General features: G+C 42.4%; 2 protein-coding genes across 6 annotated transcripts in view; one reads left to right on the top strand and one right to left on the bottom strand.

Moving 5' to 3' along the window:
* Positions 1-856: 856 nt before the first annotated feature.
* Positions 857-25,083, bottom strand: LOC308497252 (peroxisomal succinyl-coenzyme A thioesterase-like; the record flags this gene model as incomplete). 4 transcript variants are annotated; one of them, XM_081047717.1, is made up of 3 exons in its annotated part: positions 857-3,140; positions 4,665-4,867; positions 10,123-10,745. In XM_081047717.1, 3 exons carry the CDS (start codon positions 10,577-10,579, stop codon positions 2,535-2,537), a joined length of 1,266 nt encoding a protein of 421 aa, XP_080903843.1. In that variant the 3' UTR covers positions 857-2,534. The 4 variants fall into 4 exon arrangements, with proteins under 4 accessions (XP_080903843.1, XP_080903846.1, XP_080903844.1 ...); XM_081047720.1 differs by lacking the exon at positions 10,123-10,745 and adding an exon at positions 24,411-24,867 and having other exon boundaries at positions 863-3,140; XM_081047718.1 differs by lacking the exons at positions 857-3,140; positions 4,665-4,867; positions 10,123-10,745 and adding exons at positions 21,610-22,458; positions 23,262-23,464; positions 24,411-25,083.
* HEATR4 (HEAT repeat containing 4) overlaps positions 22,919-27,855 on the top strand; it is a 56,435-nt gene continuing 51,498 nt past the window's right edge. For both annotated transcript variants that reach the window (XM_081047711.1, XM_081047710.1), the window contains exon 1: positions 22,919-23,191. The gene's annotated coding sequence lies outside the window, so the exon portion shown is untranslated. The remainder of the gene's footprint in view (positions 23,192-27,855) is intronic.

The following is a 27,855-nucleotide window of genomic DNA, read 5'->3' as shown; positions in this document are numbered from 1 at the left end:
GCTTCTAACAGCCATGCCCGCCGTCACCCGCTCCCTGGGGCCTAAAGTCTTCCACTTTATATCCGGGAGCTCAATCTTGGGCGTTAACGTCGGGGTCTCGGCTTTTTGGGAGAAATGGGATGATGTGGACACAGACCTCGGAGCGTGGCCCGAGCCGCCCCACCACCTGGCGCCGGGATCTTCGCGGCTTTGACCCGGGCCAAAAAGACGTGGGCCTGGAGCCTGCCAGATGCAGGGTGAGGTCTCGGGGACAGGGACCAGCAGGGCAGGCCAGGGCTGGGAGAAGTGGGGTGGGACGGGACAAAGCTGGGGGATAGAGGCGGGGCGGGGTTGACAGGAGTCGGACCCCTGCTGGTCCCTGGGGCGCAACTCAGCAAAGGGCTGCAAGAAGGGGAGACTTAGGAGGACCCTGTGTCTGTCGTGCTTATGGAGATCCTGTGGTGGGACCGCCTGAGTGAGATAGGAGCTCATCCTGAACCTACCCCTCGATGTAAATAGAACTGAGACGTTAATGATTTCCGACAGAAAGTGCCGGCCGGTTGCTTTCTCTAAAATCCCTCACTGGCCACCAGGGGACTGGTCCCTAAACCTGGTTAAAGTTGGCTCCTGCCAAATTCTTTTCCTTCCTTGAAATTATTTTTGCCTGAGATTAAGAAAGACTGTCAAGGTTAAAGTTTAAATGTATCAGATGAGGCAGCACTACTGATGTACATAAACGTGGAAATAATCTCGTGGACATAATCTCTACTGTCCTGTGGCCTGGCATAAATATTAAACAATGTATATTTTTATATGCAGAAAACTTAATTATATGAAATTTAAGGTTTTTTTTTTTAAAAAAAAAGAAAAAGGCGTTGAACTCACAAAATAAAACCATATTTTTCCATTCCTACAAATATTTGTACGTATATGCATCAAAATAGTTCTGGAAGGGTACATTTTAAGTTGGTAACAGTAATTACCCCTGGGAGAAGGCCAGTATTGGGTAATGAATTAAAAGGACTTCTTATTTTATCTGTATTACTTGAATCTTTTACAATTGAGAATGTATTGATATATGTAATTTAAAATCTGTTTTCTACTATAGAACTCTATCTTAATTAAAATGCACGTGTAAATGAGGTTAATTAATCCAAGTGAATTCGATTAAACTATGTCAAGGAAGTAGGGTGCATATATAAATCTTGAATTTTTTTGGAAACAATTTCATTTTCAAATATCTTATCCCACTTACCCACCACCATAAATAACATCATAATTGTCAGGTATACTGATTTATACATCGAGCATATTTGCACTTAAAGCATATGGTCAATGGGCCAAGAATTTCTGGTTTAGAATCATACAACAACCCTGTCTTTGAAAAGTACTTGTTAAAGTCCCTCTGTCTTTTGGGGGGGGGGGAAGAGAGAGAGAGAGAGAGAGAGAGAGAGAGAGAGAGAGAGAGAGAGAGAATACAGAGAGTGCCAAAGAAATGTATACATATTTTAAGAGAGGAAAACTATTAAAATTGTAATACTCTATATATACCGATAACAAAAGGTGAATACAAGTCATGTTTGATTTCTGCAATTACAAGAGATGCTTAGAGTGGTTACCATCAGCGTCCAGACACTTCTGATTATGGCAAACTACTGCTTAAGCAACATTGATCAAAGTGTCCACTTGTATACATTTTTTTGGCACCACTGGTATTCATATATATATACATATATGTTTTTGTTTTTTCCTATACATACACACCTATGAAAAGTTTAATTTATAGACACAGTAAGAGATTAACTATAACACAGTACAATTATAACAATATGCTGTAATAAGTTATGTGAATGTGCTCTCTCAAAATATCTTATTGCACAGTACTCACCCTTTTTGTGATGATGTGAGATCACAAAGCCTATGTGATGAGATGAAGTGACGTACTCAGAATACTATACAATTTAAAGCTTATGAGTTGTTTATTTTTGGAATTTTCCATTTAATATTTTCTGACCACCACTGACTGCTGGTAACTGAAACAGCAAATAAGGATGTACTGCTGTATACAAGTATATCAATGTCCCAATCTTTAGAGTGGGGTTCAGAGACAACTCTTGAGTTAAGGAATGTGTAGTGGCAAGAATGAAACAAGAGCCCATTTCGAAAGGGACTCCAGTGTTGTCAGTTAGGGCCCAAAGGGGATATGGGACTCTTAGCAATATAGAATCTCAGTCTTTAGAACTAGAACACAAAGCCAAAGCTAGGCCAGCAACTGAGAGGTAGGCAAGCACTTCTTACACTTCTCCTGCTTAGGTTAAGATTGGTCCTACAGATAAGATCAGGGTTAAGCCTATGCGTTGGATCAAGTTCAGGGAAGAAAGAAATGGACTCAGCAGTGAAGAAAGGAGGGTTGCAAAGGATGAGAATCCAGTAGAACCTGACAAGGAAGCCAAGATGGCTGCTTTGTTACAAAAAGGTTCCTAGGTGCTCTGGAAAACCCAATACATTTTGTATCAGTAGGATTTTTATTAATAATATTTCATCTATGATTAATGTTACATTTTGCTGGGCTTGACAGATTTTTTACCATTGAGATGTTTATGGAAGAAAGTTTGAATTTGTTGCCAGGCATCTACCTGTGCCCTTGAGTGAGCCTTTGGTTCACCTCCATAGTATATTGGTAGGCCCAATACGGCATGCACAGAGGCTCTACTAGGAGGAAAATAAGGTGGGTCAATACAATGACCAGTTCCTGGGTAGTAGATTATCTGGGGTCTGTCTTTCCCATGGGCTTGTAACCGTTCAGAGGCTATATGAGCATAGAATTCACTCCTCCAGCTATGATCATCCATGCCAACAATAAACAGGAAGGGCCCCTGGGCCTTTTCCAAAGGAATAAGACTTTGGTGGTAGGGTTCCTCCAGTGGATTGTTCCAAATATCCATGAAATCCAAAAGGCCTGACTCCGTGATTGTATGTTTCTTTAGGTCACTGCCAAGATCAGGAATAATCATATCCTTGTAATGCAGAGCACCTATTGTGTTGGCCACACAGGCATTGATAAGTACAGTGGCTGTGATGCCCTTCAAGAAAGAGGCCATTGAGAGACACAGGTCACCTCCTTTGGAGAAGCCAAGAAGCCCAACACTAGGGCCTTTCACCTGATGAGAAAGAGAATAAGCCTAGAATTCATAAATGGAGGACATAAACAGTAAGTTTTACATTCTCTAGGTAGCTTTCTCAAATGTCATTTGCTTTCCTTTCTTATGCAACAACCCACAAAAAGTTCAAGTGTGTCTTCTAATAAGCAAATCAATTGAACAGGCCCTCCACTAATATTTATGAGGTTTGGGTCAAGAATACACACAGAGACGTATATACCCTATACTTAAATATTTAAAAGTTATATCAAATGAACAAACTTAAAATAAAATATTTCCTTTTCTCCTACCTTGATAAATATGCCACCATAACAATTTGTTAGGTTCAAATTTGAAATCTTGGAATTCCTTGGAGTTCTGTACTGGAACATGGCATGGAGGAGAGCCAGCCTCTGAGTCCCTGGTCCCTGGCCTACCCTCCTTCTCTTCCATCCCTGGCTCCATCATGCACCTTGAGGGGTCTCTCATATCGGTGTGTGGATACCTCAGCGTGTATGTTTAAGGCTTATGTGTATTAACACTGAAGGACCCTTAGAAAAGGCATAGGCTCTGGAAGCAGGGTCAGTGCTGTTGAGCAGAGAATTCTGGGGTTCCAGATCCAAGGGCCTGGTGAGAGGGGAGCCCCATAAGTTCCAGGTGGACACATTCCCTTGTCCCTCAGACTCTTCGTCCTGTGGGCAGAGATGCAGCCAAAGGAAGTGCAGAGTGTAGCTATCTAAAACAAAAAGTCTGAGGAAGAAGCCCCTTTTGTCTAAGTTTAAGGGTAGAACTGATAGGATATATTGATCTCTTCTTTATACCAGGGCCTTATCTCCCCAAAATAAACCAAACATCACAGTTTAAGATTATCTAGGTTTTAGCAGCTCTGCTAAGAGACCAGTCCCTGAATTTTAAGAGTTAAACCATCCTTGCACAACATCTTATTCCTTAACATTAAAATGTTTAGGTCTCTTTAAGTTTAGATAGCAGCAGAGAGTATGTATTCCATGTATAATCATTTCCAAAATACTTTAATTTTTTCCACTCTAAGAACTTTCTCTACAAAACCATAATACCATTATCACACTTAACAAAATTAATCATTCCTTAATATCATCAAATACACAGTCCCTATTCAAATGTCACCGTCTCAAAAATGTCTCTCTATAATCAAACTTTTTCCCCTACATATTTACATTACATTAATCTTGTAAATGAGAAACACTGAATCCTGGAGAGGGCAATTGCCTTATTCAGGATCATAAGGCCACTTGGTAGTAGACATAAGACCAGAAGTCAAGATTATAAATTTTTAGTCCAGCTCTTTGAATTATGATCAAGAACAGGAACTAAACAGTCAAGTCTTAAGGGATTAGCGACAGATGGGTAGAAATGGAAATAATAATCCTTTTAATAAAACTTTTGAAGGAGGCTTTGTGTCTCATGGCATGCTTCCAGCCCCCGTGTCCTGGTAGGGCTTCTGGATCCAGCCCTGTGTCCGCTCTGCCTCTCCCCTTCATTCAAGAGAGCCCAGACAAAACCCACCTTTGGATGCTGCAGCATGAAGCCCACAGCTTCTTCAAAGTACTCCAAGTGAATCTCATTCATATTTTCAGGGAGGTCTTCAAATCTGAAATAAGCCAGAGCAAGCACAGCAAAACCATGTCCAGCCAGGAGGCTGGCCCTGTATTCACAAAGGCCACCACCACTTCCAAATAAATCGATGATCCCAGGGAAGGGCCCCGCACCTGGAGAGTACCACAAATTATATGGAGTTTTAGACTCTCAGAAGACATTCCAGGGTTTCAGATTTTGGCAGTCAGGAAAGAGAAGTTTTGAAGCAAGGAACGTTGCGGGAGTGGGGATTGGTGGAAGAAGGACCCTTTCAATTTATATATATAATTTAATTTATATATAGAATTTATATATAATTTAATTATATATATATGTATATATATATATATATATATATATATATATATATATATATATATATATATATATATATATCCTGTGGGGAGGAGGAAGCACAAAATGCCATATTTTCTCCAGAATTTTTTGCATGTTTTCACAAAACAATAATATATAGTTGACTCTTGAACAACATGGGGGTTACAGGTGCTGACTCCTTCCCCTCTGTCGTCAAATATCCCTGTATAACTTTTTACTCTCCCCAAATTTAACAGTTGTCCCTACTTATCCACAGGGGACCGGTGCCAAAAACCCTGCAGATACCAAAATCCACAGATGCTCCAGTCCCTTACGTTAAAATGGCGTAGAACAGTGTATACAGTCAACCCTCCGCATCCATGGATTCCCAACCAAGGACAGAAAATACTGCTTTTGATCCATGGTTAGTTGAATCTGCAAATGCAAAATCCAGGGATATGTATATTGATTGAAAAAAATCTGAATATAAGTGGACCTGCACAGTTCAAGCCCGTGTTGTTAAAGGGTCAACTGCAAACAGAATTAGAAAAAACATATGATGAGATGTATATTTTCCACCAAAATTTTTCTTGTTTTCCTTTTTAAAAAAAATCTATTCGAGAATGCTTTGAGAGCTGTAAAACACTACATTTATAAGGGATTATTAGAACATACAAGTTTTGACAATTAAGTTCGCAAACTTGCCACTGTGCACTTACATTGGCAGCACTGTACAAACAGCTTGGTAAGGTTTCATAACCTTGGTATTTCAGTGTCTCAGGTGTGTTCATGTCGACATGTGGCGGTGTCTTGCTGGGTGGCGTTCATTATTGTTGTTGCGTGTTTTTGTGTGCTGTCGCGAGAATGTCTGAGCTTGAATTAGAGCAACGAACAAACATTAAATGTCTTGTTAAACTTGGCAAGTGTGGAAGTGAAATCAGGGACATGTTAGTCCAAGTTTATGGGGATAATGCCATGAAGAAAACGGCAGTGTACAAATGGATTAAACATTTTTCTGAGGGGAGAGAACACGTCACTGATGAAGAGAGGTCAGGGCGGCCAGTAACGAGCAGAACTGATGAAAACATTGCAAAAATCTGTTGAATTGTGCGTCAAAATCGTTGGCTGATGTGAGAAACATAGCATATTGTCACACAACAGCCTAGCCGACTGCCTTCCCATGTCTTTCCTTAAGGAAAGAAGAGTCTGTGAGACTGTGAATCTCTGGGACTATATATTTCTCTTTATTTAGTCTCCAAAAGAGGGTTTGCGGCCAATGACGAGTAAGATTCCCCACGGGGGGAGTGGGGGACAACTCAAGCCAGGCGGAACCGCATGGAGACCCCCAATGAGCTTCCTTAGAAAGATTTGGGAAGGGGCCTTGTCTTCCCTTCCCCCTGCCTGAGAAAAGCGGCTGCTGGCTCTGACTTTTCCCCCTCACCTAGTTGGGAGAAAAGTCTTGAGAGTGATACGATTAAACTCTCTGCTCAGCTCTGTGAAACAATCTCAACATGTGATATGTGTCCCTTAAAAGAGTTCATACCTCACCTCAAGGACTTTCTGCTTTGGCTGTTTGAAGATCAACATAATTGGTTTGGGTTGTTTCTATAACGTAATAATTGAGTCCCACAGATCATGCCCAAAACACTGCTACTCCCTTGTATACTTATCAATAAAAACCTCCAGTCGGCTTTGTTCTGGGCTCCAGTCTTTCAGAACTGTGAGACCCCTGGCCTTCTGAGATTTGACTACATTAAGTCTCTGTATGTTTCTTTCTTAAAAACTTAACCCAAAGCCGCCCCTTCTGGCACCCTCACTGCCCGTGTTGCGCTGGACTCGACAATAACAGACCAAGTAAGCATTGATAAAGAAACAGTCAGGAAAATCTTAACCGAAAATTTTGGTATGAGAAAGGTGTGTGCAAAAATGGTCCCGAAGGAGTTCCCTGATGAACAAAAGCAAAGGAGAGTCCAAGTTTGCCAAGACCTTTTGGAGAGGCAAGATATGTTTTGGGCCGTGTTATCACTGGTGATGAAACATGGGTGTACCAATATGACCCTGAAACAAAACGTCAAAGTGCACAATGGAAGTCAGCCAATTCTCCACGACCAAAAAAGTTTCGTCAGTCCAAATCAAGAGTCAAAATGATGTTGCTAACCCTTCTTTGATATCAGAGGGATTATTCATTATGAATTTGTACCCACTGGACAGTTAACCAAGTTTACTATTTGGAAAGTTAGACGGAAATGATCTGAACTTCTCACCAACAATTCAAGGCTCTTGCATCACGACAATGCACCAGCTCACATGGCACTGTCTGTGAGGGAGTTTTTAGCCAGTAAGCAAAAACTGTATTGGAACACCCTCCCTATTCACCTGATCTGGCCCCCAATGACTTCTTTCTTTACCCAAAGATAAAGGAAATATTGAAAGGAAGACATTTTGATGACATTCAGGACATCAAGAGGAATACGACAACAGTTCTGATTGCCATTCCAGAAAAAGAGTTCCGAAATTGTTTTGAAGGGTGGATTAGGCGCTGGTGTCGGTGCATAGCTTCCCAAGGGGATTTCTTTAAAGGTGACCATAGTGATATTCAGCAATGAGGTATATAGCACTTTTTCTAGGATGAGCTCACGAACTTAATTGTCAGACCTTAAACCCTCTGCTCCAGCCTTAAAGAATACTATCCCTAAACATGCCATGCTCTCTTTGGCCTCTGAAAATAGTATACACTATTCTCTTTTTTTCCCTTCTTCTGCCTCCCCTCCCCCACTCCAGTTCAAGCTGTTGTTTCTCAGTCTAGTTGTGTAGGACAAAGCTCCCTGGCCCATGCTGGTATTATGAGCCTTGCGCTTCCCCAGGCTGAGGTAGTCAGTTGCTGGTCATTGGTCAGCCATTCACAGCAGCTCACAGCATCTATCGCTGGCTGCCCACCACTGGCCGCTCCTGGCAGCACACGGTAGCCCACGGTGGCCCACGCAGACCTCCAGCTGCTCTTGGCAGCCCAGCTCCAGGGAGAGCCGTTGTTCACAATCTTAGCTGTAGAGGGCACAGCTCACTGGCCCATGTGGGAATCGAACTGGTGACCTCGGGGTTAGGAACACAGAGTTCCAACCACCTGAGCCAACCCACCAGCCCTCAACCTTTTTTTTTTTAACATGGTTAACTTCTCAGTCTTCGAATTTAATGTAGACCTCCCTCCCTTCCCCAAAGCTGAGTTGAGTTAGAAGCCTTTTATATGTTCCCTCCAGCACCCTGGGCCTGTACTTCCCCTGCCTTGGCACTTACCACTCTTATAGGTGCAAGTATCCTCTGTTAGGCTGTAAGTACAGTGAGGCCCATGTCTGACTTTGCTAGCTATTGCATCCCTGTACGTAGCACAGTCCTTAACACACAATTGTTAAATGATTGAACCCTTCCACATTATTTACAAAAGCTTTTGAGACAAGAAAACAATAAATTTTAAATGGGCCACATAGTATGGGCAGAGGGTATAAGGTCTGACAATTAAGTTCATAGTGGCCACATAGTAGACACTGAAAAGTTAATACTTAAGATTGACGTGACTGGAATATCAGATACCATGACTGGGTACTGAGAGGCTTTTATTGTTTTAATGAAAAATTTAATTTCACTAACAATTGTCACCCCAATAAATTAAAAAACAAATTTTAGGGGATTCTTATTGACTAAGTCAGTATCGTTTATTGAGCTTCTACTATATCCCTATGCAAACCTCTAGGAATATAGAAATATAATGATGTATAAGACCCAGTTCCAGCCCCAGGCGTTCACAGTTACAAGTGGGCAGCCACTAGTTAGGGCTGTGAATTGCTAAAGAGCTGTAAGAATAAAGCAGGGCCTCTTGTTTTGGAGAATAATCACAGAATTCCATTTAGGGATTCTATGAGCTGTGGCAACTCCAGAATTTATAGTAGGGGTTTCAGTTCAGGCATTTTGTCAGAAGGGGTGGGTCAGGGGTCTTGTTTCTAGGCTGCTGTTAGCTAGCAAGTACCTTGTTTTTACTTAGATTAGGGTTTCTCAACCTCAGCACTATAGATATTTTGAGCAAGGTATTTTGTTGTTGTGGGGCTGTCCTGTTGTCATGTGGGGACACTGGTCCCGCTCCCTGCACAAGAACACAGAATATGGTGAGGCCAAAAAGGAACACCAACTGAGCCATGGATAGGGGATTGATACCACTTATTCTCCCTGGTGGCTGGGCTGAAGATACAGGAAGTAGGAGCCACACGATCCACAATCTGCCTGTCCACTTCTCTGTCAACCAACCCACCCACTTGCTAACTGCAATCCACCCTTGCTAGCTCAGCCACAGCAGTTATATTAGTGGCTAATGGCTAACTGGTTACAGCTGATGGCCATCTGCTACCTGAGCCAGCACCTATCCACATGAGGCCGAGAGCCTGAAACCGGCTCTCCGGGACTCTGTCCCCACATCTGTGCATTGTGGATGTTTTGCAGCTTCGCTGGCCTCTACCCACTAGATGCCAATAGCACCCCTGCTGAACCCTCTCCCCTCCTACCCCCAGTTATGACAACCAACAACGTCTCCAGATATTGTCAAATGTATCCTGGAGTGGAGGAAAATCATCCCAGGTTAAGAACCATTGACAAATTGTTTATGATAGTGGGGAGAAGACCATCAGGAAGTTTTTTGTTTGTTTTGTATTATAGGGAACTGTCTCTATGTGTGGGTTTTAGCTTCCTTGGAAGTTTGATGTGAAAGGAGGCAAAAATCACTCTTGCACCTGGACTGCCTAATATTGGTATCCAAAACACAGCAGGAGTGGCCGGCACACTGCGGATCTCAATAAACATTAAGTTGTATGCACTTTTTAGCATACAGCTAAGTAAGTGACAGGGTCTCCAGGAAGTGCCAGAAAACCTAAAGAGGAAAAATTTCCACCCAGAATCCACGATAGTCTATGCAGTGCGGGGACCAGTTTAGGCAAATTCAGCAACCATGTGGGTCCCGGGACAAGATAGGAGCCGCCCAGGGTCTGGGACTCCACTAGACTTTCCAGAAAAGCGTGAGAAGTAGAACGCTCACCTGGCGGCAGGAAGAGCGCAGCGCGCACCCGGCCCGCGCGCACCGGCTCCCGCCGCACCCCGGGTGGAAGGAAGTGGCGCTCGTGCACCGTCCTGCCCAGGAGCCGCCCGCCCTCCGGCTCGTGGCCGTCGAGCACCTCCAGCTCCACGACGTAGGGCGTCTGCACGTCCCGCTTCACCAGCCGTGCATGGGGCTCCTCGGGCTCCAGGGCCCAGATGAGTCCCATGGGTTCGAGCCCCGTGAAGCTGCCGCCCAGCGCGGGCGCGCGCGTCAGGTCCAGCTCGCCACGGGCGTCGGCGCAATATTGCGCGTGGGCCCGGAAGAGCGCGCCCTTCTCGTCGCGCAGGGAGGCGCGCAGCGTGACCCGCTGCCCCGGGTCCAGGCCGCGCACGACTACGCGCACCGGTTCGTCCCAGCTGCAGCGGCCGGCGGGCTCCAGTGTCACCGTCGCCGCCATTCTGACCTGGACGAAGCAGGGGCGGCCCGGCTCGGCGGAGTCACGGGCCGGGCCTGGCGTTCCTCCACCCCCTGGGGAGCAGTTGCCATTGGAAGCTCTGCCCTACTCCCGTTGGGCGCGCATGGGCGTACTCTAAACCTTGTGTGAAGTTTCCTAGACTTTGTGCAAGTCCACTAGAGCCTGAATGGAAGAAAGTATCTGCTGAAAAATAAGAGTTAATTACTAATCCTGCAATCCAATGTGGTGAGTGTCGAAAGAGATATACAAACACTGCTGAGAGTTCAAGTATTGGAAAAGATACTGGCAGTTCCACGAATCCCAGGTGATTGTACCGTTGACCCTTGAACAATGCAGAGGTTACGGGGTAGTTGAAAAGCACTATACTAGTAAGTCAGGGGATCAGTGGAGAAACATAGTCCTGATCCCTTCCTTACCTCTCAGCCCTTCACTAAGCCTTTTTTTTCTAGAGCTAAGGGTAGCTAGAGCGGCTTCCAGAGGTAGATGTTTATAGAGTGAGACCTACCTGGGTTCTGGTCTGACCCTGCTCCTTAATACCATAGCATGGTGATCTTTACTTAGCAAGGTACATAATCAAGCCTCTGAATCCAGTTTCCTTATCTGTAAAAGGTTTATTGTAACAATCACATGGGCTAACATTCCTAAAAATACTGCCCTGATTCACCTATAATAAATAGGTGCTCAGTAAGTTTTCCTCAACTCACAAATCTGGTCATGGGTAGTGTCAGAATTGAAGTGTATCAGAGTTTCAGCAGGAAACAAGTGGCACTTTCAAACTGGATAATTTGAGGAGAGTTCCATAAGGGACTATTTGCAAAGGCATGGAGGAGGTTAAAAAAAAACAAAACAGTTTGGTGCAGAACTTTGGGCCTGAAGACTCTAAGGCAGGGGGCTGCCTGGCAGGAGTTGTAGCTTTCATAGAGGGAAGCAGGCAGCCGTGGTGAACTTGCAGGAGTGGGGAGAATAAAAACCTTGACCTTACTCTCTTACCCTACAATATCTTGAAAGTGCCTCTCTTTTGCTGAACCCAACCGTACAGCGGAGCCTACTTGGGTACAGAGCAGGTGGACAAGGGCAGATGGAGCACATGGAAGATGCTCAGCAAATAGAGGCTCAATAAATACCGTGTTTCCGTGAAAATAAGACCTAGCCGGACAATCAGCTCTAATGCATCTTTTGGAGCAAAAATTAATATAATATAAAAATTATTATATTATATTTTATTATATATTATATTACATCATAAAGAGCCGGTCTTATTTTACTGTAAGACCAGGTCTTGTATTAATTTTTGCTCCAAAAGACGCATTAGAGCTGATTGTCCAGCTAGGTTTTTGTGGGAACAGAGTCCCAGAGAGCAGTTTCCAGGCACTCGGCCTCACATGGAAAGGTGCTGGCTTGGGTAGTAGATGGTCATCAGCTGTTACTGGTTAGCCATTACCCACCAATATAACTGCCGTAGCTATGCTAGGGGGTTGGTTGGTTGGCAGAGAAGCGGATGGCGGATTGCGGATCGGATCGTGAGGGTACTGCATCCTGTGTCTCCAACCCAACCACCAGCGAGAATGTAGTGGTATGACTCCCCTAGCTATGGTTCCATTGGTGTTCCTTTTTGGCCTCACTGTATCCTGTGTTCTGGTTCAGGGAGCGGGACCAGAGTCCCTGCCTGACAATCTTATTTTTGGGAAAACACGGTACTTATAAACTGAACAAAAAAATATCAGACTAGCCCCAGGTTTCAGAGTTCTGTGAGCGTTCCCCATTCCACCTTCTGAAGTAACTGCTGCAGCATATTTTAAACACCTGTTTTAAGTGTTTCAGGCTGTCCTCAATCTAGCTTACAAAGAATTTACATGGGCGACTGCAGCCACCAGCACATTAATTGAAGTTGGCACTCAGATTTCAGAAAGTCAGAAAGATGGCTTCTCTTCTCCCTCTTCCGGAATGCCTATGTTGCTGTGAAGAGGCAGACACAGAAATAGCTTCCATGCCAATGAGGGAAAAGCAGTTAAGGAGGACTGGGCTGGGTGGTTCAAAAGTGCCCTCCTTTAGGGAATTCTGCACTTAGAACTCTGTGGAAGAACTAGGTATTGTACGCCCACATCTGCAAAAGAATTAGCTAATATAAGTACATGCTTTGTGCTCATGAGAGGGGAGCAGCCCCATAAAAATTTCAGTGCCTGTCTAGTGACTTGATGAAGTGGCTGTAACTTAATATCCAAATATGGGACATACTATCTCCAGTATTAAACATAAAAATTAAGTTTTTGCCTCTATTTTAGGGGCAGGGACTTCATGGATAGAAAAAAGCCTTTACCTGATCTAGGGTAGAATTTCTCTGGTTACCCAGATAATTACACTCCCAGAAAGCTTTCTCTCTGAGAGGGCCCCTGAACTTTTCCATGCTTAATAGCCCACTGCCTTTCAGTTATAAATTCAATATGAAAGGCTGAGCTTCAGAAACAATTGCTTCTGAGTCGCCTCTGATCAGTATGCCATCGATATAACGAATAATTTCACTATCTGAATTAGCATTAGGATACCTGTTTAAATCCCACCTTAACAGATTCTGACAAATGTTAGAAAATTGAAATATCTTGGAGGCAAGACTGTGAAGGTGAACTACTGGCTGTCAAGGGAGAGCAAACTGTTATTGATGTCTAAAATGTATTGGGATTGAAAACAAAGCCCTGTAAGATCAATTAAAGGACACCAATAGGGTGATTTAGAAAGATCTTCCTAGAGAGAAAGTGTCAGCCCCAGTTAACACGAGTTCCTTTAGTTTTCTGTAACCCTCAACATTGGAGAGATCATTTACTTCTCCAATAAGCCAACTGAGAGTTAAAGGGAAAAGGCTGGATGGAGGTGGAGACAGACTCCCAGTCACTCCAGTATCAGCTGTGATTTCATTCATGATCCTGGGCCTGGTACTATCTCATACTCACAGTTTTGGTGGGATGAGAGCTCCACGTTTCTGTTTATAGCAGCCAGTATATTACCCACTTTTGCAAATCCTTTCTCCAAGATGGCAATAACTTAATTACAATAATACTCTCATGGTTAATAGTATTATACCAATGTTAACTTCATGATTTTGATAATTGTACTATGATTATGTAAGGTGTTAACTTTAAGGGAAGCTGGAGGAAGGGTACAGGGAACCCTGTACTATTTTTGCAACATTTTTGTGAGTCTAAAATTATTTCAAAATTAAAAATATTTTAAAAAGAACAATATTGGGGCAGCCGCTGGGCTCAGTTGGTTAGAGTGCAGTGCTCATAATGCCCAAGTCGCCGGTTCCATTCCCACATGGGCTAGTGAGCTGTGCCCTCTACAACTAGATTGAAAACAATGACTTGACTTGGAGCTGATGGGTCCTGGAAAAACATATTATTCCTCAATATTCCCCAATAAATAAAAGTTTTAAAAAAGAACAATATCAAGCAATGATGAAACCACCAAAGAATACTTTTGGTCCTCTGTGTCCAACTTGTAGTGTTAGTAAAACCTGTCCACTTCAGATCCTTCTTCCTCCACAGCTTTAAACAATAATCTTTCCCATTCAATTAAGATTTCCAGGAATTTGCATTATCTCTGTTCCTGTATCTAAAAACCCCAGAAACTCTTGAGTATTTCTCTTATCCAAAGCATCTGGACTCAGACATATGGTTTCTCCAGAGGAATCTGATCTTGTAATGGCTCTAGAGAGAAAGGACATTAGGGCCACATGTCTCTCCCTTTGAGGGGCCTCATTCTTAGTCTTTAAGGGAAGGTTCCCTACATTCAGAGACATTCGGTTAAATGGAAGGCACAGGTTTCAAAACAGCCACTTGCTTTCTGGGTACAAAGACAGCTTCATCCTTAGCCTGGTGAACCCTCTCGGCTCAGTTCCCAGAACTTTGAACTATGGAAGTTGCTAAATTGAGTGCTTGCGAAGAGCTTTGCCCTAGCTGCGGTTGTTAATGGGGAGTTTGAGAAATTAACTCTTTTAGGTGCTGCATCAATTATTTTTGTAATTTTATTAAATCACTTTTTATTAGTCTTAGGGCTCTTCTCAATATTGAGTCTATTTGATGGGCCTTTGGCAGGCTTCCTCTTTTACCTCTACTATTACTGGGTGAGTTTGAGGTGATTCATGGAGAAGGACTACATAAATTTACCCTTCAACAGCATGAGGAGAAGAGAAGTCAGAGAATCTGGTCTGGGGAGAGGCCAGTTGAATGCTCCCTGGCTGCTCTGGTTTCTTTCTGGAAAGCCCAGGAGAGAGAGCCATGAGACACAGTACCCTCATCCCCTCATCTTCCCATCTCGAGCTTTAAACTCTAAATTTTCTCCCCAAACAGACCTTTTTCTCACAATATCACAGTTTTCTGTTATTCCAGGTTCTCCTCTTTCAAAGCGATTTATAAGTCTGTGAATTTGCATTGGTAATATTTGCATCCTTCCTTATATTTAGATAAGGCACACTCGGTGATAAAGTCGTGCAGAAGTTACTCTTTTAAAGCCATAGCCTGGAAACACAATAGTGTCTGACAGTGCTTACTGGGATCTCATCCCCATTTTCAGAGTCAATCTCATTTTCTGTTTATTTTCTGTACAGGTCTCTGGCATTTTGTTAGTCTCTGGTAGCAAGTCCTGACACCATTTTGACCACTGACGATGTGAGAATTTTAATCACTCTGTCCCATGTAATGAGCAAAGTTGATACCTCTTTTGGATTTTTGGAGTACCTTTTCAAAGTATACCACATTAAAAATTTTTTTTACTGATCATTAAATACAAAGTGAGAAAAGGAAAGGGAAACTGTAAAATTAGGCCAACCTATTTCAACATGTATTATACCTTGAAGGGTGTAAGCCTCACAGTTTTAAACAATAGTTTAACAGAATTTTGAGGTCAATCTTACATTGCCATTGAACCTCCCAGAATGTTTTAGGGAAAACTTCTTTTCCCTGCGAAGCCTCAAGAGTAACTTAAATCAATTCTTTTTCATAAATCAGTGAATGAAAGTTACTAAACTCTAAGAATCTGACATCCCTCACATGGATTTTTTCCAGCAAAGCTGTGCTTTAACACCCGCCCCCCCCCTTTTTTTACACAACTCAAGGTAGCACCTTAAGCAGTAATTGGAAAAATTAAATATTTCTATTTCCACTGGCTTCTCGGCTCTCAGTCTTTTTCCTTAACAGTTGAAGTATTTCAAAGGTGCATAGAGAAATTCAAGATCACCTCCTGCCCTCATTTTAGGAGAGGTAAACAAAGAGATTTGTCTAAAAACAAAGTAGTAAGCACACAAATTCTCAGGATGCCACTAGAAGACAAAAAAAGGACATCTCGGGCACTGATCTATTTTCTATTAGGGTGTGGTATGTTATCATGGGGGTATAGCATGGCACAAGCCTTGATGTTCCATGCTCTCCTAATGACTGATGAAGAAGGAAACCTACATTGTTATCATTTTCTCATTCAGTCCCCACCTACCCATCAGTATAGAAGTTATATGCATCATTCCTATTCTTTCATTGGTTAACCTAGAAATTTAAACATACATGCTTAATTTACCGAAGTTTCAAGTTAGCTAATATCTTTACCTTGTTTCTACATGATACCAGACCCTGAGAACACTTTAAATCCAATCACCTTCCCTCCTGACTCATATGCTTTCGTTTTCATATATTTTATGTCTGTCGTGTCTTGTTTAACCCCACCAGATATTATTACTTTTAAAAATATGTATTTAGTGATTGGTTAGACTTACTCACATATCTACTATGACTGCTAGAGAGTCTTCCTTTCTTTTTGAATCTCAGACTTTCCATTTGGAATGGAATCACTTTAAAGCAGTGCTTTTCAAACTCTAATGTACATATGTCATTTGGGGATCTTGTTAAAAACCAGATTCCAAATCAGTAGGTCTGGGGTGGGACCTGAAATTCTGCATTTCTAACAAGCTCCCAGGGCATGCTGCTGCTGCTGCAGGTCCAAGGACCACATTGTAAAGAGCTAATAGCGTTTCCTTTAGTGAGAATCTGTTGAAAGCAAACTCTCTGTTTTAATCAAAAACATTTTTGTTTTGCCCTCATTATTTCCTGGGTATAGAATTCGAGGTTCACATTTATTGTCTCTCAGCATGTGGAACGTATCATTCTGCTTTCCTTTCTTGTTGCTGTGATAAGTCAACTACCAGTCTAACCGTTGCCCTTAGAAGGTAATCTATATATTTTCTCCATTATCTGCCTCTAAGTCTCTGACTATGATTTTATTTAATCTCATCATGATGTCTAAATATGGATTTATTAAAACTGGTTTGGGATTTATAGGGCTTTTTGAAATTGAGGATTGGTGTCCTATATCAGTTCTAAAAAATTCTCAACCATTATTCCTCTAAATACCACCTCAAACCCATTTCTTTCTCCTTTTTTTCCTAGAACTCTACATCCGATTGGACTTAAGTTAGATCTTCTCACACTATGTTCTACATCGAGTTAAAACATATAAAGCATTTATAACAGCATCTATTTTTAAATGTTCTCTAATATTTTCAGTATCTTTGATAGTCTGTGCTGCATTTATGTGGTTTTAGGTTTTAAGAATGGTGAACATCAATTTAGAAATTAGGCTCCACAAATCCGCAAGTTTTAATCTCTTAATAAAATGTTTTATAGTAAAAAGTAAATAAAGGTACCAATGTACACTCCCAGCAGTAGTGTATGGTGAGGAGTCCCTTGCCCAGCTTCTTTGCTAATGCTGTATGTTACCTATGTCTATATTTAAAAATTTTTTGTACTGTCAACTTAAATAAAGAGGTAAACTGAGGCAAGCTCAAATGACCAGATATTGAATTGTTCAGGAATGGCAGAGGAAATGCAATTCAGGAAATACATGCTATCGCAAGATATAGGCGAGTCCATTGAGGGTTTATTATAGTTATGCTATATTAATTAATTAGAACATTTCAATTTTTATTTTCCTGAAAATGATTTATTAAACTTATTTGACTCAATAAACTTATGAAGAATAAATTTTTATATTTAAGGATCTATTTTGCTAGCATAGGCTTCTAGGTTGTCATGTTTTCACTCAGCACTTTGACAATTTCATTTCAACGGTTTCTGGTTTCCATTATTGCTGCTGAGAAGTCAGTTGTTAGATTTATTGTTGCTCATTTGAAGGTTGTCTTTTTTTCTGTGGCTCCTGGTAAGACTTTTTTATCTTTGTCTTTCTTTTCGTCAGTGTTCCATTGCCTGTTGCTACATAACAAACAATTTTGTGGACAGATTGCATTTTCCAAAGATGACTGCAACAAATAATTCCCATCTCACATGCTGTTCTAGAACCTTGCCCTTTCCCTAGTGGATAGAACCAAGTCCACTTTCCTTGCACCTGAGATCTTTGTGTCTGCCTCAACCAATACAGTACAGTTGAAGTGATGCTGTGTGACTTCCAAAACAAGATTATAATAAATGCCACGTATTTCTGCCTTTCTCTCTTACAACATTCATTCTTGAAACCCAGATATTATGCTGTGAGAAAGCTCAAGCAACCTGTGGAGAAATCCATATACACAGGAATCACAGTTGGCTTTAGGATTGGGGCGCAGGTGAAAACTGGAAGCACTTCAAGGAGACTATTAGTGAAGGCCTAACAGGCCCCATGAAGGCTATCATTGAGGGCTTAAAGGAAAGCAAGAAAAATTTACTGGAAGCTGGAGGAAATACTGACACCTGCAGTAATGTGAAAAATGGAAAATATGCCTAATGAATTCAATAATTTCGCTAAGGTGATTTCCCAGCAGGGTAATGAAAGTGTCACCTGGCTACTTTTTGCTGCCTCTGATAAAATGCAAGAGGAAGAGGAGAGCTAAAGAATGAACTGTTAAATATGAAGGAACCAGGTTCATATTGTCAAACTGATAAGTTTGACAGTAATACTATTTCTCATTCCCAGCCTCTCAGATGGCAAATTATTCTTTAAGAAAGGACATCAGATCAAAGTGAAATCCAGGATATGTCTGTGGGAGGTCCTTTGTAAAGACCTCAGAAGATTCAAGATAGTGCTTCAAGATAGAATTTCAGATTGACAAAAGACGCTCTAAAGACTTTAAAGTATGCCTAACTGATCCTATTAAATAATAAGGATTCTGGGCTTCTTATGGGTGTGGTCCTACAGCATCTTCACAGGGAGCCCAACACAGGAAAGTCCTGATCCCAAACAGATGTGCAGTGGTGTGTTTTGTCTCATGAAGTTAACCAGTACGATTTTTAGAAAAACCACGTAGTGCTTAAGAGAATTGTGCTGGTGGAAGCACTATGAACTTGAACAAAAGGAGAGTGTGCAAAATAAAAAGAGATCTTTGGACTCCTAATCTTTTTTATCTAGGAGCAGATTGAGGAAGCTTTTTAGTTGCAAATTCAGTTCTCTTATGGAAAATAAAGATTTCAACTTGGAGGGTGAAATCAAGAGGTACAGAGAACAACTCATGGAGAGTAAACGGAGCACCAGTGAAAGAATTAGCAACATGTTCTCAGCTAGATTTCAAAATTCCTAGAGGCCAGTGACTGTTGTGTGCCTCCCACTTTCCTCATACCTATCCCACCTTTGTGTTCTATGTGTGTGTGTGTAGTTGTTTTTCTGTAATTCACAGGTCTTCAGATTGAGAAGAATTATACTCAAGGAGCTACTGTGTTTCCCTGAAAATAAGATCTAGCCGGACAATCAGCTCTCATGCGTCTTTTGGAGCAAAAATTAATATAAGACCCAGTATTACATTACATTACATAAGACCCGGTCTTATTTTACTATAAGACCGGGTCTTATATTAATTTTTGCTCCAAAAGACGCATGAGAGCTGATTGTCCGGCTAGATCTTATTTTCACGGAAACATGGTATACCCAAGAAACTGAACCTGAGGAGCTTCATCTGTACCTGAACTGGATATAGATGAAGAGATTATGCACTCTGGGACCTTGAGCCTGGTATGGTGCTGTCATGGAATGAGATTTTGGGGGAACCTTGGAAAAATGATTGGTATCTTTTATGTATGGGAGAAATATAGACCAGAGGGCAGATTTTCCAAAGATAGTTACAATATTTCCCATTCCACATGTTCTCCTAGAACTTTGCCACTCTCCTTTCAAGAGGTGGAATCTATGTCCTCCTTGAACTTGGGTTGGTCTTTATGACTGTCTTGGCTAATGAAGTATGGCAGGAATGATGCTATGTAGCTTCCAAGACTAGGTCAAAAGAATGCCATGCAATTCTGCTTTGCTTTCTTGGGATGCCCACTCTTGGAACCCAGTCCCGTAGCCAGTGAAAACGAAAGACAGCCCTGCCTGTGTTCCCAGCTGACAGCCAGTACCAACCTCCCTGCCATGAGAGTGATCATCTTGAAAGTAGATCCTCCAACCCTCAGTTGAACTAACCCACCCAATGCCACTTGGAACAGAGGTGATCCACTTCTACTGAGTCCTGTCCAATTTGCAGACTTCTGAGAAAAATAAATTGTTGTTTTAAGCCTCTATGTTTTGGGTTTTGTTGTTTTTTTCCACACAGCAAGATAACTGAAAACACATCCCAAAACATAGTCCCACAAAATGATTTATTTTGCTCACAAATCCACAAATTGGACAGGATGACATTTCTCTGCTTCAGGATATCTGAAGCCTTCACTGGGAAGAGTCAAATGACGGGGGGCTAGAATCATCTGGACGACTTTTCTCTCCCATATCTATAACCTGGGCTGAGATGACCAAAAGACTGAGCTCTAGTGGGACTATCACAGGAAATGCCTACAGTTGGCCTCTCCATGTTTTGGGCTTCCTCACAGCATAACCTCAAAGTAGTCAAATGTCTTACATGGTGGCTCAGGGCTCTAAGACCAAGTGTTCCCAAGCAAACAAGGTGGTATCTTCACCTTTTATGACTTAGCCTCTGAAGTCACACAGCATCAACTCTTCTCTACTGTACTGACTGAAGCAGTCAGAAGTTCAGGGGAAGGGACATAGATTTCTCACCTCGTGGCGGGAGAAATGTCTAACAATTTATGGCTATGAGTATGTTATAAAACTGCCACAAGTGGTTTTTCTGTGATGTAAGTTTGGTTTTCTTTGTATTTATTTTGATTGAGGTCTATATTTATTATACAGTGAATGTTTATGTCCCCCCCAAAATTCATATGTTGAAATCCCAACCCTCAAGGTGAGATATTTGAGGCCTTTGGGAGGTAATTAGATGTAAATGTTATGAGAGTGAAGCCCCAACAATGGGATTAGTGTCCTTACAAAAAAAAGGAAGAAAAACCAGAGCATTCTCTCCTCTCCTTCTCCTTCTCCATCTCCTCCCTTCCCCCCCCCCAACTCCCACCATGTGAGGACACGGACAAGGCAGGCATCTGTACGCCAGGAAGAGGCCCTCACCAGGAACTAAATCTGTTGGCACCTTGATCTTGGCCTTTCAGCCTCCAGAACTGTGAGAAAAAACTGTCAGTTATTTAAGCCACCCAGTCTATGCTATTTTGTTATGGCAGCCCTTGCTGACTAGGACATACTGCTTCTTGAATATGTGGCTTGACGTCTGTCAGTTTTGGAAAAGTCTCAGCCATTATCTCTTCAAATACACTTACACAATGCTTTGTAGCCCGGATATCAAGGAAAGTAAGGAATAATGGCTCCAAAAATGTTACACTATGATTTTCCAAAGTCTATTCTTAAGATCCAGGAAGCAAGAAGGAAAATAGGTCATTGTCACTCACCTTTGGAACAGACTTTAGACTTAACTATTCTAGAGACGGATGCTCCCCTTCTTGACCCCAGCTGCTCCTCTCTAAGGATGAGGAAAAGGTCAGTCTAGCTTTCCTTATATCGACACTTCTCTGTCTACTTTTGGCCACAAACATTGGATGGCCATTCTCTCCCAGTGATGGCAAAAGTAATCCAGTACTTGTTCTGCTTTAAATTTCGTCTATGGCTCAAAGTGTTAATAAAAAAAAAAAAAAAAAAAAAGGCGAAAACATAAATTTTAATAGCATGGTTTTTACTTTTTTGTGTTGTATACCTCCAATTAATCTTCTACAGTAGACAGGTGTTAACATTGATAAAATTAGTGAAAAAATAACTTATTCAAAAAATTACCAAAAATACATCATTAATACCAATGACATGAATTTTTCATTATTCAGGGAGAAACTGATTCATATAAGATTAGTAAGCACTAAAATCTGACCTTGTATCTCTCATTTCAACAGTAGAGTAATTCATTACAATTTGGGGGAAGCTCCCTTCCAGGTACCTCCAAGATGTGTGTAGAAGAAGGATAGAATTTGCTTCCAAGCATCGACCTGGGCCTTAGAATGAGCCCTGCGCTCCCCACCCCAGATCACAGGCTGTTTCAGTAATTTGTGCAGGGAAGCTGGGCACCAGGGGAAGTAAGGAGGCTCGATGTAATGCCCAGTCCCAGGGTAAGAGATGATCTGGGGTTTTTCCTTTCCATGGGCCTGTAACCGTTCAGAGGCTATTTGGGCATATGACTCACTCCTCCAGTTATGGTCATCCTGACCAACGATGAAGAGGATAGGCCCCTGGGCCTTCTCTATTGGAATCATGCTGAGGTTCTCATGCCCTCCTACAATATCATTCCGTATATCCACAATGTCCAGGAGGCCTGAGAAATCTGTCTTGATTCTCCTCAGCTCATGGCCCAATGGTGGGATGCAAGTCTCCTTGTAGTATATACTTTTGTTTCCACTGAACCCAGATCCATTGATGGAAACTGTGGCTGAGACGTTCTTCAAAAATGAGGCCATGGAAAGACAAATATCAGCCCCTAAAGAAATGCCCAGAAGCCCAATGCCTGGGCCCTTTACCTGGAAGAAAAGAAAGGAGAAGAGAGTCAAGAACCTACCCAACAGAAAAATATTTTTCTAAATGCAACTACAGATGCCATTAGTTTTAATTTGTGAATTGGCTACAAGCGAATCAGCCTCAGCTAATAGGAGTTTCTTTCCATGTAGTAAAGAAGATCTGGCTGGACACATGGCAAACAAATCTTAAACTCACTGATAAATTTGGGAATTGGTTATACTCGTTCCAGAGAGTCATCCACTAGAGAATGCTAAGTCATGGATCCTGTTAAATTCAAGGCTTCATTCAGGTGAGCATGGTCAAAGTCTCAATATGCCAGAGTATCTAACTGTGTGTAGCCAAGTTCTGTTCCAAGAAGTGAATCATTCATCAGACCCCATCCAAATATATCAGCAAATGATTAACATATACAAAGTAATACTTCAGAGTCCAATTAAGTAGTAGTTAGTTTCTGAAATTGGTGGGTAAGTTCTGATCAAAATCTGAGGATATACTGACATCAGAAAAAGATTAAAAACAAGCATGCAAAGCTAACAAATTAGGAGCTCCATAACAAAAGGAATTTTAATATTACTAAATAATTCCTTTAAATAAAACCTCACATGCTTTTTACGATTAATTCAGCATTATTAATCCATCTGACAGAGAAAGTGGAAGTAAGCACATAAAGTCAAGGAAGTCTCCAAAAGAAACCTCTGAAAGAAGAGTGGAGCAACATTAGCGCACGTGGCACAGGTGAGTGCAAAGCAACACACTCTGGAAATCTATCTAGAGAGAATGATACAATAAAGGACATTAGGAGAACCTCGGAGTGTTGAAGCATGTAGCACAGGGCTTCTTCAAAGTAGTCCATGTTTATGCTGTCAAATTCCTTGGGGAGATCTTCAAAGTCGTAATAAGCTAGAGCCAATGTGGCAAAACCGTGGCCAGCCAGAAGGCTGGCTCGATATTCCATTAGACCACCTCCAACACCAAAGAGGTCAATGATCCCTGGGAAAGGTCCAGGTCCTAGAGAAGGGAATATTATAATGGAAAGGAATGATATAATTTAAAGAATTTGCTTTTCTTTAAGAGATCTTTCTAAATTATTTAGTGGGTTCCTGTGAGTCAAAGGAAGGAAAACAGCTCCCTGAGTTACTCTTGAAAAGGGACACAAGTTCCTTGGTGGGAGGAAAATCTACAAGGTACCTTCTCATTGAGGAGTTTACCCTCCATATGATTTTTTGATAAATTGTCTTCAAGATTCTAAGAATCTTTGGTTGTAAAAGAGAGCAACAAAGTCGTTCATTAATGACTGTATCACAGGAGGAGGAATTTCACATTTTAGACTGTGTTGGTTCAGTGTTCTGTTAAAGGATTGGACATCGAATTAAGTATCTTGAAACAAAGTTTTATGTTGTGTTGCATCAACCCTTGGCTTTTTTGTGTGTATTATATTTCAGCTATCTAGAGAGACGAGGAAAGAAAACTACTTAGAGATGACTTTAGGGGAGAAAGGCAGTGAAGTCTGAACTGTGATCTGCGGTAGAGAGGAACAGAAAGAGGTGCAGAAGAGGCCCAGTGTACTCAGGACACTAGGGAAAGGCAACACGGTCATTGTTTCCTTAACCGTCGTCATTTCTTTGAGACCTGTAAGAGCTGATGCCTGTAGAGATCTGTCGGGTAGTTAACAGCAAAGTAAACAACAAGCCTACCCACCTGGACCCTGTTTTTTTAATCTGTATAATAACAGTAGCCACCTCATTGGAACACTACAGAGATTGAGATTATGCAAACAAAATGAATAGCACAGAGCCTAACATATCAAAATAACCCATCTTGGTGGTGCGGCCACTGATTCAGTCAACGTCAGTTTCTCTCACCGTGTCTCCGAGCCAAACTCCCCTGAAGCCGTCCCAGAAACCACTGGTGGCCCGGAGGACACGCTCCCGCACCCCCGGCAGCCCAGGCTCACCTGGCGGCAGGAAGAGCGCGGCGCGCACCCGGCCCGCGCGCACCGGCTCCCGCCGCACCCCGGGTGGGAGGAAGTGGCGCTCGTGCACCGTCCTGCCCAGGAGCCGCCCGCCCTCCGGCTCGTGGCCGTCGAGCACCGCGAGCTCCACGGCGAAGGGCGTCTGCACGTCCCGCTTCAGAAACCGCCAAAAAGGCTTCTCCGGCTCCAGGGCCCAGAGGAGTCCCATGGGCTCGAGCCCCGCGAAGCTGCCGCCCAGCGCGGGCGCGCGCGTCAGGTCCAACTCGCCACGGGCGTCGGCGCAATATCGCGCGTGGGCCCGGAAGAGCGTCCCCTTCTCGTCGCGCAGGTACGCGCGCAGCGTGACCCGCTGCCCCGGGTCCAGGCCGCGCACGACGATGCGTACGGGCTCGTCCCAGCGGCAGCGGCCGGCGGGCTCCAGCCTCACGGTTGCCGTCATCCCGGCCGGGTGCTGCTGCGGTCCAGACCCGGGTCAGGGAAGCTCAGGCCGGTGCCGGAATCCCGTCCCTGCCTCTGGGGAGCGGGCCGGCAGGTCCCACTGGGTCCGGCGTTCTCAGGCTCCGGGGGCAGGCGGTGGCTGAGTCGCCTCTGGAGTCGCCTGGACTCTTCAGACTCGTGGACCACGTGCCCGGGACTGGTCCGAGGCAAAAGCACCACCAGGTGGCTCTGCTAGCCCGGGTAAGGTACGGGAGCTCAGGGACCCAGAGGACGCTTCTAGGCCTCGCACCACTCTCACTTGTTGAAATTCAAGTAATCGATTGGTCGTAAAACCAGAGCTGAATGACTTTAGGAAGAAGTCCAAGAATTCCAGCCCCTCCGTAGTAATTAAAAAACAAAAAAGTTTAAATGAACGATAACGTACAGTTCAACGAATTTTCACAATCCGAACATACCTGTATAACAAGCACTTAGATCCAGAAACATTATCAGCCGCCCGGAAACCACTCTCATTCCTTCTACAGGCACTTTCCCCGTCTCTAAAGGTACTCTATCCTGGTTCCAACAAAAAGGGTTAGTTTTTTCTGTCTGTATTTTATGGGATTGAATTCTTCAGTGTGTTTTCTTTAGTGTCTGCTTTCACTCAACTTTATGTTTGTGAGATTCATCAGTATTGTTGGGTGCCATTGTAGTTTGGTCATGATCACTGCTAAGTTGTATTCCATTTTGTGATCGTAAAATTATTTGGCAAATTTACTGCCTATGGACATTTGGTAGTTCCCAGTTTGGGACTATTAGGAATAGTGCTCTGAACACTCAAGGAATCTTTTGATGGACATGAATATGCATTTCAGTGGGGTATACACCTGGGAGTGGAATTGCTGTGTCATAGGGAATGAGACTGCTCAGCCTTAGTAGATACTAAGAGTCAACCTTTTGAATGTGACCCTAAAAGCAATATAGGTGTAATGTTCAGGGATGCCCAGCATTTTACATATGTTGTAGTAATAGCTACTCTTTATCAATGCCCCATCTATTTTATATACAAAATTTAACAGGTTCAGAAACACACTAGGAGTATTTTTCAAATACTGCAGAGGAGGAAGCTGATGCTTGGAGAATATTAAGCCACTGAGGATTACCCTCAAATAAGTGCCAGAGCCCTGACTAACTCCAGATGTGGAACTCAAAAGTGCTCAGTGGCTCTGGGGTGAAATCTAATCAGAGTTCTAGCTCTGGCTTCAGCACTGACTAGTTCTGTAGTCTTAAGTGTACTCTCTCTCAGGGTCTCATAGTTCTTGTGTGTAACAAGATCAAAGTCTTCCACATGGGTGTCAAACATGATAGTGTATGTGAAAGTCTTAGAAGAATATTGTGAGGCAAAATGTAATTATCGATTTCATAATAGCCTGAGATTGAGCCTATGCATGTTTTGTTTCTCATGGCCGCCAGATAATTGTCATCGGTTTGCATATTGCTTTTTAAATTGCTCTGTAAAAGAAAAATCATAGTTCTTTTTTAAAGAAAAAAAGTATGTATTTTTCAAAACAGATGTAAGCAATACTGAAACGTTTAAAATGTGAAATAATGGTCTTTTCTCCCTCCAGCTCTCCTTTCCCCAAAGATGGGTGCATTCATCTAGATTTTTTTCTGTATGTTTATAGTATGTAAATATATGGGAGTGTGAACATACTGTATTTACTATTCTGCAACTTGCAGACCTTTCTGGTGTGGCCAGGCCCTATCCTAAGGCATGTGCAGCTCCCACCCTAAGTCATCCAGTATGACCCAAAGCCCCTGAGCAAAGATACTGCTATCAGTCATGACATTCCAAGGGCCTAGAGATCATCTTCCAGTAGCCTAGAGTACAGGCCAGACCTCCCTTTTTTTGGTAGTGTTAATTCTTCAATACACAAATGGGAATTTTTTATGATTTTCTTTTCACTTCTTTGTAGAGCCTTTTAATCGGAAGTCTGAAGTTGTCTGCAAATACTTAGCCTCATCTCATGTGACCACGTGCATCCTAGGTGCAGAATGACTTTATTCTGTGGCTGTGTTTTTTCTTAGCCTGAATTCTTAATACTAAGTAAATGTGGTGCTGAGCAAAATCTGTTGTTTTGCAAATTTGTTAATCCAAAGCCAAGACCACTGCTGTTAGTAGAACAGTGTGTGTGTTGCAATAGTCCATTCCTTACTTTTTTTCTCATACATTTCCTTCCTCTCATTCTTCAGCAAAGTTATGAGAGATTTAACTCTTTTTTCCCCCCAAATTCCTAATTTGGTTATTAGCCATGTCCACTTTGTTTTTCAGTTTATCTACTGAATTGGTTATCTCAGCAATCATATTTATAATTTCCTATATAAATCCTTCATTTATTTATTGGTGTAGGTAGCTTGCATGTTTCCTCTGCAGTTGTAGAAGTCTTTTTTTCAACAGACCTCTTTCCTAAATGAGAAGTGACTGTAGGCTCTGAGTAAATATATGGGGTGTGTGAATGTCACTATCAGGGTTTAACTTAGGTCACTGAACATACCGGCTCACTGGGGACAACCTCCCCCTCCTTCCCACAAAAGAGGACTTTATTCCTTTCTTCTTTTTTCTTTATGTAGGTTTATTTACTTGCATATTCCTTTCTTCTTGAACTGGAAGTATTTAGTATAGTCCCCAACCCGGCAGAGCTGCCATTGCTCTTTTTCTCCCTCCCCTCTGTCTACTGTGGAGAGTTTAAGTCTCTATATTTATAACTAGGATCCTTTCCCACGCTGATTCTTCACATTTTATTGAGTGAAGTCTTAAGTGTAACACCAAGTTAAACGCCCCAGAAGCCTCTAGCTCAGTTAGTATGTACTTACAGAAGATTCTCACTGGTTCCCAATGTCACAATGATCCTGAAGGCAGTTTCTAAAATAAGTAATGTTACCAGTTCATTACCTTATCTTACCTGTGTAGGGGAGGCAAAATTGCCTCCATCCTCTTAGGGTTTCTTGT

Source organism: Rhinolophus hipposideros, assembly GCF_964194185.1.
Source record: "Rhinolophus hipposideros genome assembly, chromosome: 5".
NCBI lineage: Eukaryota > Metazoa > Chordata > Mammalia > Chiroptera > Rhinolophidae > Rhinolophus > Rhinolophus hipposideros.
Note: the sequence above shows the minus strand (reverse complement) of the source record. Positions and strands in the feature narration are given on the sequence as shown.